Source organism: Esox lucius, chromosome 21 (genome assembly GCF_011004845.1).
Source record: "Esox lucius isolate fEsoLuc1 chromosome 21, fEsoLuc1.pri, whole genome shotgun sequence".
NCBI lineage: Eukaryota > Metazoa > Chordata > Actinopteri > Esociformes > Esocidae > Esox > Esox lucius.
In genome coordinates this window covers 24,884,782-24,897,325 of record NC_047589.1, presented here as the reverse complement: position 1 = coordinate 24,897,325, position 12,544 = coordinate 24,884,782, and the positions used below count along the sequence as shown (strand labels likewise).

At 47.4% G+C, this 12,544-nt stretch overlaps 1 protein-coding gene across 3 annotated transcripts in view; it reads right to left on the bottom strand.

Moving 5' to 3' along the window:
- Positions 1 to 12,544, bottom strand: part of arfgef1 (ADP-ribosylation factor guanine nucleotide-exchange factor 1 (brefeldin A-inhibited)) — a 58,957-nt gene that overhangs the window by 34,143 nt on the left and 12,270 nt on the right. For all 3 annotated transcript variants that reach the window (XM_020041861.3, XM_020041862.3, XM_010885870.5), the window contains exons 2-5: positions 4,941 to 4,971; positions 2,000 to 2,153; positions 1,558 to 1,704; positions 357 to 536 (exon numbers count right to left, since the gene is read on the bottom strand). In XM_020041861.3, the coding sequence (XP_019897420.2) occupies positions 357 to 536; positions 1,558 to 1,704; positions 2,000 to 2,153; positions 4,941 to 4,971 (512 nt within the window). The remainder of the gene's footprint in view (positions 1 to 356; positions 537 to 1,557; positions 1,705 to 1,999; positions 2,154 to 4,940; positions 4,972 to 12,544) is intronic.

Here is a 12,544-nt window from a genome sequence, read left to right as displayed (position 1 = left end):
AGTTCTAGAAACTTGGCTGGGTTACTGTCAAGTCGGCCATATTTGACCTAGCTGTGGCCACCTGACACATATGCTCTTTACAACTCCTTATTCATCTACTATGTCAGCCTTATGATTGCATAACCCATGCTTTAGGACAGAAGCCCTCGAATAAAGTTACTGTTTCTTTCCCTTTAACAGCATGTCAGTGTTCCACTCTGTTCAGTTCATCCATCAGTCGGACCTTTCCCCCAATCCACACTTTATAGCCCTCCAATATTAGCAGTCGTGCAATCTTAGTGGAATTAGCTGCGTTTTGAGCGGCAGGCTAGCATGGAAACCCGGGACGTTAGCGTCCATCTCAGAGAGGGACTTACTGCCTGGTTCTCCATGCGGGCGAAGATGACGTTGAGCATCTGAGTGAGGGTGGCCTTGGCCGTGGTCTGGTTGATGAGGTTCTTGCTGGCCAGGTAGATGTTGTAGCATGTCCTGACGGCCTGCAGAACCGTGCCCTCGTGGATCTCTATGTGCTGAGAGGTCACCGCTGTCAACAGGGCCTGGTGGGGGTCAGAGAGAGAGGTACACATAAGTAAATATCGTGGCTTATCAAAGTGGTCCGGTCCGCTCAGAGCACGTTTCTGAACCCTTTACCATCTCCCTCTCAGTCACAGACAGCTACTCACAGACACGCCAAAGACACGGTTATACTGAGCCAAGCGGACCTGGACCAAGCGGTGACAGAAGATTAGAGGTTCAGGCTAAGATTTAGAATGCAGCGGTGCGAGGCAATTGGGCCCGCAGGATGTGACACGTTCAGAACAGTCTAGTGCACTTCCTGTTACTCATCCCTTCCTTCAGTCACTGCTTAGTGAACTTCCGTCAACCAGAACACTTTTCTACGACGACATCCCGGTTCCTAGGCCAGCCAGGCGTGGTCTAAATCAGGCCAGCGGTGTCTAAGAGATCACATCAGTGAGGCAAGAAATCTAGGCACAGAGTCCAGCGAGCCGCAAGACAGTTGGAGAGACAGTGAAGCACTGAGATCGAACATGCCCCCAAGGGGAACAGTGAACATCAGAAACATGTCTCCAGGGGGAACAGTGAACATCAGAAACATGTCCCCAGGGGGAACAGTGAACATCAGAAACATGTCCCCAGGGGGAACAGTGAACATCAGAAACATGTCTCCAGGGGGAACAGTGAACATCAGAAACATGTCCCCAGGGGGAACAGTGAACATCAGAAACATGTCCCCAGGGGGAACAGTGAACATCAGAAACATGTCCCCAGGGGGAACAGTGAACATCAGAAACATGTCCCCAGGGGGAACAGTGAACATCAGAAACATGTCCCCAGGGGGAACAGTGAACATCAGAAACATGTCCCCAGGGGGAACAGTGAACATCAGAAACATGTCCCCAGGGGGAACAGCAAACATCAGAAACATGTCTCCAGGGGGAACAGCAAACATCAGAAACATGTCCCCAGGGGGAACAGTGAACATCAGAAACATGTCCCCAGGGGGAACAGTGAACATCAGAAACATGTCCCCAGGGGGAACAGCGAACATCGGCCCACCTTAATGATCTGGAGCTGGACGCCTTCATCCGTCTGAGGACCCTGGAAGCAGCCACAGATGGTCTCGATGATCCGGTCGATGAGCTTCTTGCCGGGGGCCGTTCTGTCTGGAGCACTGCCTGTCAGGTGGCCGTACGCGATCAGCTTCTACAGGACATACACACACAACAGCAAATATCAGTGGGACACAGCCCTTGAAGAAATGTCCAGAATTATCACAAACGTCAATACTGAACCAGTGGATCGAATGAGATTGTCCTGAAAAAAAAAAACTTTGGTTGGGTCTAACAGTACGCTTCATTAATACCGATGTGACAGTGTTTAACCAAATGGCCATGTTTGTTTTGACATAGTGTGTTTGGACATGATGTACAGAAAGGTGCAGAATAGATTGCATCGGACACACAGGGTTCGCATCCAGGTGTGTGCCCCTTCTACTGACCTGTAAACAGTCTAGTGACGTGATGACAATACGGGGACATTTGGACTGACATGCCAACTCAAACGGCAGGAAGTACTTGTCAGCCTCGACAAAGCTGGTCTTTGATTTGATTGGCGGGAGAGTGCTGGAATCAGAATTGCCGTCTGGAGGCGGACTGAGAAGAACAAAGATCACAGAACACAGGCTGTTATCCACTCAAAGCGTGATGAAAACATAACCCAGATTTCACGCAGCCTTCATTCTGACATCCAGACGCCGATGGGTGCACTGCGTGTCTTTATGCGTGCGTTGTACACAGCCCAACCAGATCCACGGTAATCAGCACACTCCCACAAAGGGACAATACTCTGGTTCATCTGCTACGAAATCTCTTTCAGAAGCGATACGAGAGATTCACGCGGTTGTACCCCTGATGATGTTGCCCTCAGCCCTGACTGTTCGTCGACACTAGACACTTCCCTTTATACTTCATGCTAGTGCTCGTGTGGCCAGCATCACATCCTCAGAACTGCTGCTGTTAAAACCAGTGTTGCATAGGGGTCCTTGGCAGTAAGGTAAACACACACACAGCAGGACACACAGCAGGACACACAGCAGGACACACAGCAGGACACACAGCAGGACAGCCACACCCAGACTGCACTGAGCTCTGAGCCAAGGATGGGGGAAGAAGAGGCAGGAAACGAGAGAGTGAGAGAGGCAGAGGGAGAGAGAAAGAGAGAGGGAGGGGAAGGGCTGTGTTCTTTCTGTCTTGGCAGAGAGAAAGGATGACTTCAGCTTATTTAGAGACATAACCCTAGTGGAAGAAGACTGCAGCTAATTTAGAAAGATAACCCTTGTAGAGTGCAGTGGGACATGGCAGAGAGACAGGAGGAGAGAGAGACAGGAACAGAGGGAGACAAATAAAGACATTTAAACAGAGTGGTAGACAGAGAGATGGGGGAGTGAGAGGGACACCGACAGACAAAGAAATAGACAGACGAAGGGGGAGAGAGAGAGAGAGAGACAGACGAAGGGGGAGAGAGAGAGAGAGAGAGAGACAGACGAAGGGGGAGAGAGAGAGAGAGACAGACGAAGGGGGAGAGAGAGAGAGAGACAGACGAAGGGGGAAAGAGAGAGAGACAGACGAAGGGGGAGAGAGAGAGAGACAGACGAAGGGGGAAAGAGAGAGAGACAGACGAAGGGGGAGAGAGAGAGAGAGACAGACGAAGGGGGAGAGAGAGAGAGACAGACGAGGGGGAGAGAGAGAGAGACAGACGAAGGGGGAGAGAGAGAGACGAAGGGGGAGAGAGAGACAGTCGAAGGGGGAGAGAGAGACAGTCGAAGGGGGAGAGAGAGACAGTCGAAGGGGGAGAGAGAGACAGTCGAAGGGGGAGAGAGACAGACGAAGGCGGAGAGAGAAACAGACGAAGGGGGAGAGAGAAACAGACGAAGGGGGAGAGAGAAACAGACGAAGGGGGAGAGAGAAACAGACGAAGGGGGAGAGAGAGACAGACGAAGGGGGAGAGAGACAGACGAAGGGGGAGAGAGACAGACGAAGGGGGAGAGAGACAGACGAAGGGGGAGAGAGAAACAGACGAAGGGGGAGAGAGAGACAGACAAAGGGGGAGAGAGAGACAGACAAAGGGGGAGAGAGAGACAGACAAAGGGGGAGAGAGAGACAGACAAAGGGGGAGAGAGAGACAGACAAAGGGGGAGAGAGAGGGACAGAAGAAGAAATACAGGAAATAATGGAGTGAAGGAAGCATACAAACTTCTAAATGGTAGAACATAGATCACCACCAGTATGTCCGCCTCATCATGAAACATTGTTTCTCTCTTTTGATAAGCAAAATAATCCTGTTCATATCCCTAATAGACATCAATAATCAGTTTAGCCAGATTCCCATGGAGCTTAGAGAACTCTCACTACTACAGATGCAGCTGGCAACGCTTTTGGTTCACAACCTTTTGACACTCGTTGCTTACAGAAGAGTCTCTGGGACTTTTCATGTTGTTGTTTTCTTCTCCTTTTGGAAGCCGAGTGGAAGGGAAGCACGGTGAAACGTCCAGAGCATGGCCCCTGTAACGTACATTAACCATCTACCGTGAATAACTCCACCCACCTAAAGTGGGACCCATTTAGACCAGGCGTCAGGGGGAGGAAACATACTGCACACCTTATCTGCATGGCCCAGTAACCACGCCCCTCCACCCACCCACAAGCCGGACCTCGGTGACTAACCCCTGGGATCTCATTCAGGCAACGCTAGCTGGGTCGGCACACTGAACACGCTGATCTAGTCCCGGTGTGAGACGTGCCACAGGGACAGGGGGACAGAGAGAAGGACGGAGCTGGACATGATTACAGAGGTACAGAGAACAGGAGGGCTAGAAATAGTGGGAGAGACAAAGAGAGAGGTATGGGAATGGAGGGAGGGAGCGGATGAAGAGAGAGAGTGTGACAGTCGTGGTTCGTTTCATTCCACAGACCTAGATACAGAGGAGAGAAGCTTCACAAGCGCACGCTTTCCTCTTCCAGACGAGAGCCTGCCTCTCTCCGTCTCTCTCAAGCATACACACGCACACTCTCATCCTCTCAGGCTATAGCCAGGCACTAGGCAGGGGTCCATGAAGAAAGCCATTAATGAAAATGAGAATGGCTTTCAGAAGTAGACCAGACTATGAAACAAACAAAAACACACTGAAGGACGGGCGCACACACGCACGGGCACGCACGCACACGCACACACAGGCACGCACGCACGCACGCACAGGCACGCACGCACGGGCACGCACGGGCACGCACGGGCACGCACGGGCACGCACGGGCACGCACGGGCACGCACAAAGCCCAGGGTCAACAAGAGCAGTACAAGCAGAGACAAACTGCAGAGAGAAATGGAACCTGGAAAACTCCCACATTAACCAAGATGTCTTGCCATAAAACAAACCAACTGACCTTAATTTTTCAGACTCCTCCTTTATTTCCTCTGAAAATAAAGAGAAAGAAAAAGAGAGGATGAGTGAGAAACATTTAGAAACATTGAGGTAATAGCTAAAGGGGAGAGTAAAATCTGCAGTATTTTACTAAACTAATGACACCAGTGGGAATAGCAGACAGCCTGTTAATATAACAATACTGCATTTAACTCAAGTATTATCTCATCCACTGGCCCTCTGGTGAATTTTTGGAGGAGTCGCAATAAAGAGTTTGGAAAGGCTTGGTGTGTTAACCCATCCCAGGATCTGGATGAGAAACCTCAATGTGTGTGGTAATTACAGTGGAATGATGAACTGACAACAACACACAGTTTGTGGACATTTACAGTGCCAGTCAAAAGTTTCTCATTCAAGAAATATTTATTTAGTCATGAAAACTATGAAATAACACACATGGAATTACATAGCAACCAAAAAAATTTTTAAACAGATGAAAATACTTGGATATTGTCATACTGTAGATGCAAGGCATAGTAGCCACACTTTGCCTTGATGACAGCTTTGCACACTCTTGGCATTCCCTCAACCAGCATATACAATTTTTAAATACTCATGAGTAGGCATGTCCAAACCTTTGACTGATACTGTATGTTAGGGCTGGGAATTGCCAGGAACATCATGAAAAAATATAATCACCATACTCAAGTTCCAATTGTATTGCAATTCTTACAGTTTTCACAATCATGCATGCATTGTAATTTAATACAGTGATTTCATTCCGCTTCAATGTTTCAATCATTGCTCACAATGTCCGCTGCAGGGACGAGAGGGAGAGACGAGAAAACTATGATCAGTCACGGATATAAAAACAATGATGATTCCACATTTAAAAAGAAGACGAGGAATGTTTTGAAGGGAAAACTTGTTTTTATGTGGATACAGCAAATTAGCAAAAAGATAATACCACATCATTGACCAAGCAATACAATATGACATACTGTCATAGGAAAACAATGTAACATCCAATAGAAATCCAATGAGCATCTGCTGTGAGGTGGGGGCCACGATCCACAACACATGATACTCACTGTGGCAGGTCTAGACATGCCCCCACCCAGAGTAGTGGAGAGAGGAGGAGAGAGGAGGAGAGAAGAGGAGAGAGGAGGAGAGAAGAGGAGAGAAGCGGGGAGGGCGGGGAAGCAGAAGAGGAGACTAGATGCTGTGGTGCCATGGTCACTGACACTCAGACACAATGAATATTCACTCTGGTCTGCACAGGGCAGGTGCGGACGCTCACCGTTTTGGTGTTTCCGCCACACACAGAAGGCACCATGAGAGCATGCTTATCAGCTTTCTGACTAGAAGCCAGGAAACAGGAAGTGTTTGTGCGTAAAATACACCAGTTTAGGAAGGGCTTGAAATGCATAGTAACAGTTGCCAAAGCCCTACAGTGGCCAGTCTTTTATTAAAAAAGACCACTCTAATGTAGCGACAGATTCATTATTGCCAGAGTTGGGGAGTAACGGATTACAAGTAATACATTATTATTATTTTTTTCAACAATGTTTTGAAGCAATTAAAAACAGGAATAAAATACATAACAGGACAGGCTTAAGCATCATTAGATTTGGGGTTATGTTCAGTTAAAAAGTAAGATTCTGGAAGAGCTAGGTTTATTGGATTAATTGGAATGACTTGTAGCTTGTAATGTAGAGATGTAGCCCAATCATATTGAAGTAAAAAGCAATGGTTTAGAAACCCATTTCCAAAGGCACTGTAGCCTACACAACCCATAAGGTAAAATGCCAGCTATGTAAACTCTAACATCGATTGATCCTGCAAAAGGTGTTCAGTTGGTTATAAGCTATTTGTTTTCCAATGCCTCTTAATATGAAAGTAATCCAAAAGTAATTCAAAGTAATCAGATTACGTTACTGAGTTTGAGTAAACAAAAAGTTACGTTACTGATTACAAATGTGGACAGGTAACTTGTAACTGTAACGGATTACATTTACAAAGTAACCATCCCATCCCTGATTATTGCAGTCCCTGCCAGGCAATAACTTGTTTTAAATTCGAGCTGAGTGACAAGTAAGCACACAACGCGGTTACGAATGTGTACCGTTACTGCCCCAGTATATTCCAAACACTGTCCCCCCAAAATAAACACATTTATTTTTGTCTTCAATTGCACACCATGTCCAACTCAAATTTGACTTCCACTTGAAGGTTAGCTAGCTGGTGCAGTGTGGCAACACTGTCTGTCCGGCATTCAATACAAAACCTTAAGCATGACGGGATGACCACTCAACACTTTAGTGGAAGCATCTGCTTTTAAACATACTTTGTATCTCTGGCTGACTTAAGGGTTTATTTTCGCAGTTACCAGATCACATTTACAATGGAGAGCATATACAGTAAGAAAAGCACTATTGACCACTGTGCAAGTATTCGTTCTGTCAATTATAGAACAGATCTTAAAAAACTATCAGGAGACAAGTCAGGCTTCCCCAATAACACAAGATCTTGAAAAGATGCCTTTCTAAGGAATTGGCTCTCTGGGGGGTTTCCCCACACCAGTCCACCCATCGGGGCTGGAAAGCTCAGTGAGGCAGATTTAGCGGTGTGGCGGTCACTACAGAGGCTGTGATACAGAGCAGAGAACAATACTGCACTGTGGCCTGAAGCCTCACCCTGAGAAAACAGACGTAGCAGACCAATAACCTTCAGAGAGGATGAGAGAGAAACTAAAGGAGAGAAAGGAGGACAGAAAATAGAGAAAAGGAGCAAATATCGGAAAAGAGAGAGACGATGAGACAATGTTGAATTAAACAGTGTTATCTGGGGTTTGCACGACAACAGGAAGTTCCAGTCATTTACATTTTCTTAGGTCTTGTCCACAGCAACAGACACATTTATGGTCAAATGTAACTAAGCTAGGATTTTCCACCTCAACAGATCTGACCATGCAAATTTCCTGTTAGTGGTAAGATGGACATGGAAAAAGATACGCGACACCCACATTTGAAGGTTAACAAGGAAACACTATCTTAACTGCTCCACATTTACCAGATTGGTTTAACAGTGCAGAACAGAACCACGCAGAAAATGTTTTCCTTCTCGTCAAGACCAGCATATTAGGGATCTGTAATGCCTGATTTAGTTTAATTCAAGAGCAAAGTGCTAAAATCATCACCCACTATAGGGTGGCCAGTCCCGTCAGGCACCAACTCATTTCGGACCTCTGCACATCACTGAACAGAACATTTCCTGCTACTGCCTGGCATACATGATTCCCCTAAACTAGCTAAACTACAGATCATTTTTTCCTCAAACAATTTGCACTGCAGCAATTCAGTCGCACAAACCTAGCTGCGTTCTTTCCTTGGCCACAGCCCAAACAGAAAACACAGAGCAGGTGAGTTTCTCATTCCATCGTTCCCAATTTTGTTTCAGCCCAGCGTTAAAGCAGGTCACACTCTATCCCACTAACAGTGTGCCACAACACCAGGATGGCGGCGATAGGCTAGCACTAACACTCCAAGGACTGGACAGCCAATGTGTACACCAGTCTCCGTCCTGATGTGGCGGTACAAAGGCCCTTATATCAAACACCTACAGAACACCGCAGAGAGAATGTCCACCTGCTCATTCAAAACAATCTTTCCGACGGATTTAAGTGCACTTTTGTGAGGAGCATTCGGAATACAGAGCAATCTTACAACTCCTTACCGCTGTATTGGCTAATCTGTCGGGATACAGCTGTTTAAACTGTTGTATTTGGAACGGGTGGGGCTGTCGTCTTCACTGTGAGCTATGTCTGGTGATTATTTGAATGTGGAAGTAGTGTTTGATGAATAAATGTCAGCGTTGAGCGCTGAAACCATGGCAACAGTAAGAGTTAACCAGGGCCCTTAATGTCCCTGATTTGGCCCCTCCCCTACCAATATGCTCACACACACATACACCTTTACATCTCATTTTCACCAACTGAATCATGACAGCCATATTACCAAGTGAATCCCAGACCTTTATTCCCACAGCTCTCTACAGCACCAACCATTTACAGCTCCAACCATCTATGGCTCCAACCATCTATAGCTCCAACCATCTATAGCCCCCATATAGTCCCAGTCCTCTACGGCCACAGGCCTTAACTGCACTAGCTCTCTATAGCTCCAGCACTTCATAGCCTCAGTGTGCTATGGCCTCTGCATGGATTTCAGCCCACAACCTTAAGCTCAATCTCAACAAGACAGCGCTGCTCTTCCTCTGGGGGAACGCTCTGAGACCTCTCCATCACCACTGACAACACCGCAGTGTCACCCTCCCAGAGCGTAAAGAACCTTGGCGTGACTCTGGTTGACACCCTGTCGTTGCCCTCCAACATCAAGGCAGTGTCGCTCTACAACATTTCTAGAGTATGTCTAGAGTATGCATTACTTGTTGTTGTTTCCAGATGGTAAATAAATGCAAATAAACTTTGCATTAGCGTGGTATGAACCTGACACATTAGTAAACAACAAAAATTATAAACATGTAATCCCCAACAAAGATGAATATATTTCACATACTACACATTTCTCAAGCCCCATTTTTATTCAAGATCAGGCCAGCAGTGTCTGAGATACAGTATCTTGTGGTTTTATTAGGTATCACTGAGCATGTGTGCCAAATTTCAGCACTTGTGTCAACTGTACACTCATGCAGTCCTTCCTACTGGTGCTGGGGTGCAGACTGATGGGAGAAGGTGTTTTGGGAGACGACGTGGTTGGTAGACTAAGCTGATCAATACAACGCCTACAGCACTGGAATCTCTGAACATAAGATACATTTTGGTTTAGATCAATTTAGGTTTAGCATGACTCTGCAAAGTTCCCTTTAAAGTTTGCTGCAAAAGCCAGTTCTCCACGGCCAAACCCATCGTAAGTGTAGTCTCTGGGCCTCTGAGTGTAGTCTCTGGGCCTCTGAGTGTAGTCTCTGGGCCTCTGAGTGTAGTCTCTGGGCCTCTGAGTGTAGTCTCTGGGCCTCCGGAATGTCGACTAGACACTGCAGTCACCTCTCCTGTCTTCACGCCATCCAAGTGTGTGTGAGATGTGGTTGTTAAGGTCGGTTCACAGCCCGTACCCTGAAACGCCAGTCATTCTTTTCAAGAGCGCTGTCAGGCTGTCATCTTCTGTCATCCACTCTGTCAGAGTAAAGGGGGATAATAACTCCACTCTCGCTGCCTGGCTTCACTCTGATGGCCTTAACGCTAAGACACTTAGTTCACAACAAGGTAGATGCAGCCAGACAAACAGACAAGACAGACAGACACACTGATGCATGCAAGACAGATGCAGATTAGCTTCCCCATTAACTGTAACCTGACAGTATTCACCTGAACAATACCTCATTATAGCTCCAGTCCTCTCGCTGCCTGGCCAACAGAGAAAATACTTCCTGAAAATTCATATTCAATCAATCTGTCCCCAGTGACATTCAGTATTGTTCAGGTAATGTTAGGGTCTCGGCCACAGACCAGCTAACAGTTAGCAGGTTCTCTACCAGTGGCCAATTCTTCATTCTGCCTATATCTGACCATATAAATGTTGTCCTATCAGGCCAACCTTGGCAGTAATAAACCAACACCACAACAACACAGACAGTAGATGAGACAAAAACATGAGTGACAAAGATGTTACTCTGTGAAGTATGACAACCACTCTATCCTGTCCTGGAAGCACAACCACTTTATAACCATCCTCTCAGATTATACATTCTTCCTAATAACTGGGAGGAAACTAAGATGGAGCCCATCAGAGCACAATAACACAGACCACTATGTGGTCCAAAGCAAGTGGAGTACGGTCAGCCAACACACATCGACAACTCAGCAACAAGGGCAACAGAGAGGGCAAGAGGGAGAGAGGAGGGAGATGGGGGAGTGAAAGTAAAGAAAAGAGGGAGGTTGGAGAGAGAGAGGGGAATATGTTTGTCTGACCCCTCAGAGAAAACTGAGACAGGGAGTCACTAACACACTTCAAGGAACTCGCATTGAATAAAACGATGGGCGGGCTGCATGGGTATTCGATACAGAAAGGGCCAGTAAGGCAAAGACCCCTGTTGAAACAAAAAGCTTCTCAGTGAGTATCCATGATTACTACAGACTCTCTCCTGTTACAAACCCATCTTCAATTCAGTTATTGACATGATAGGATGTTTATTTGAGGATCTTGGGACCACCGACACAACCACACATTTGGTCCAGCTCAGCAGAACAGTTTTGCCCACACGGACACCTGGTCTCCACCTGGTAAAGATCCCCACTGACTCTAGCGGGTGGATCAACACCACTAATTCAATAAGCAGCCCTGGCCCTGGGAGTCACCCACATACATGCTCTCTCTCTCCATCTTTGTCTCCCTCTCTCTTTGTCTCCCTCTCTCTTTGTCTCCCTCTCTCTTTGTCTCCCTCTCTCTTTGTCTCCCTCTCTCTTTGTCTCCCTCTCTGTCAATTTGATTAAATTCAAATGTCTTAATTGGCATGAAATGTGTTACTACATGCATTGCCAAAACAAACATAAATACATATTAAAATTAAAGGTTTTGTTTTGCCTTTAACATGTAAAGTTAAAGGCAAAACAAACAAAACAAAAAATAAACAGTGAACTACAATCGCAGTAACAGTTTCTCTTTCACTGTATCTCTCTCAAAAGGGTTCCTCGCCAAGCTGTTGACTGTCAAATAGCTTGCCATTTGGCATAAACACACAGCGCACACAAACACACACACACACAGCGCGCACACGTTCCATCAGCAGGAGAGACAGACAGAGTCATCTCATGGGATGCTGCAGAGGAGCACCAGACAATACAACACTAACAACCCAGCCTCATTCACCAGCTATAACCAGGCCTCTAGCCTCCTCACAGTATGTGAGTGTGTGTGTGTGATAAGAAGCAACTCACAGGGAACATGGAAATGGGTTTCCAGTGGAACACCTAGTCAAGACATACATTTCTATGAGATTTCTGCAGGAAGGCTGTCTGCAAGAACCCAAGCAGGAGGACAAACTATGGGAGCACAGAGGAGGAAGGAGACGGGAGCACAGGGGAGGAAGGAGACGGGAGCACAGGGGAGGAAGGAGACGGGAGCACAGGGGAGGAAGGAGACGGGAGCACAGGGGAGGAAGGAGACAGGAGCACAGGGGAGGAAGGAGACGGGAGCACAGAGGAAGAAGGAGACGGGAGCACAGAGGAAGAAGGAGACGGGAGCACAGGGGAGGAAGGAGACGGGAGCACAGGGGAGGAAGGTGACGGGAGCTCAGAGGAGGAAGGAGACGGGAGCACAGTGGAGGAAGGAGACGGGAGCACAGTGGAGGAAGGAGACGGGAGCACAGTGGAGGAAGGAGACGGGAGCACAGTGGAGGAAGGAGACGGGAGCACAGGGGAGGAAGGTGACGGGAGCTCAGAGGAGGAAGGAGACGGGAGCACAGTGGAGGAAGGAGACGGGAGCACAGTGGAGGAAGGAGACGGGAGCACAGGGGAGGAAGGTGACGGGAGCTCAGAGGAGGAAGGAGACGGGAGCACAGTGGAGGAAGGAGACGGGAGCACAGTGGAGGAAGGAGACGGGAGCACAGTGG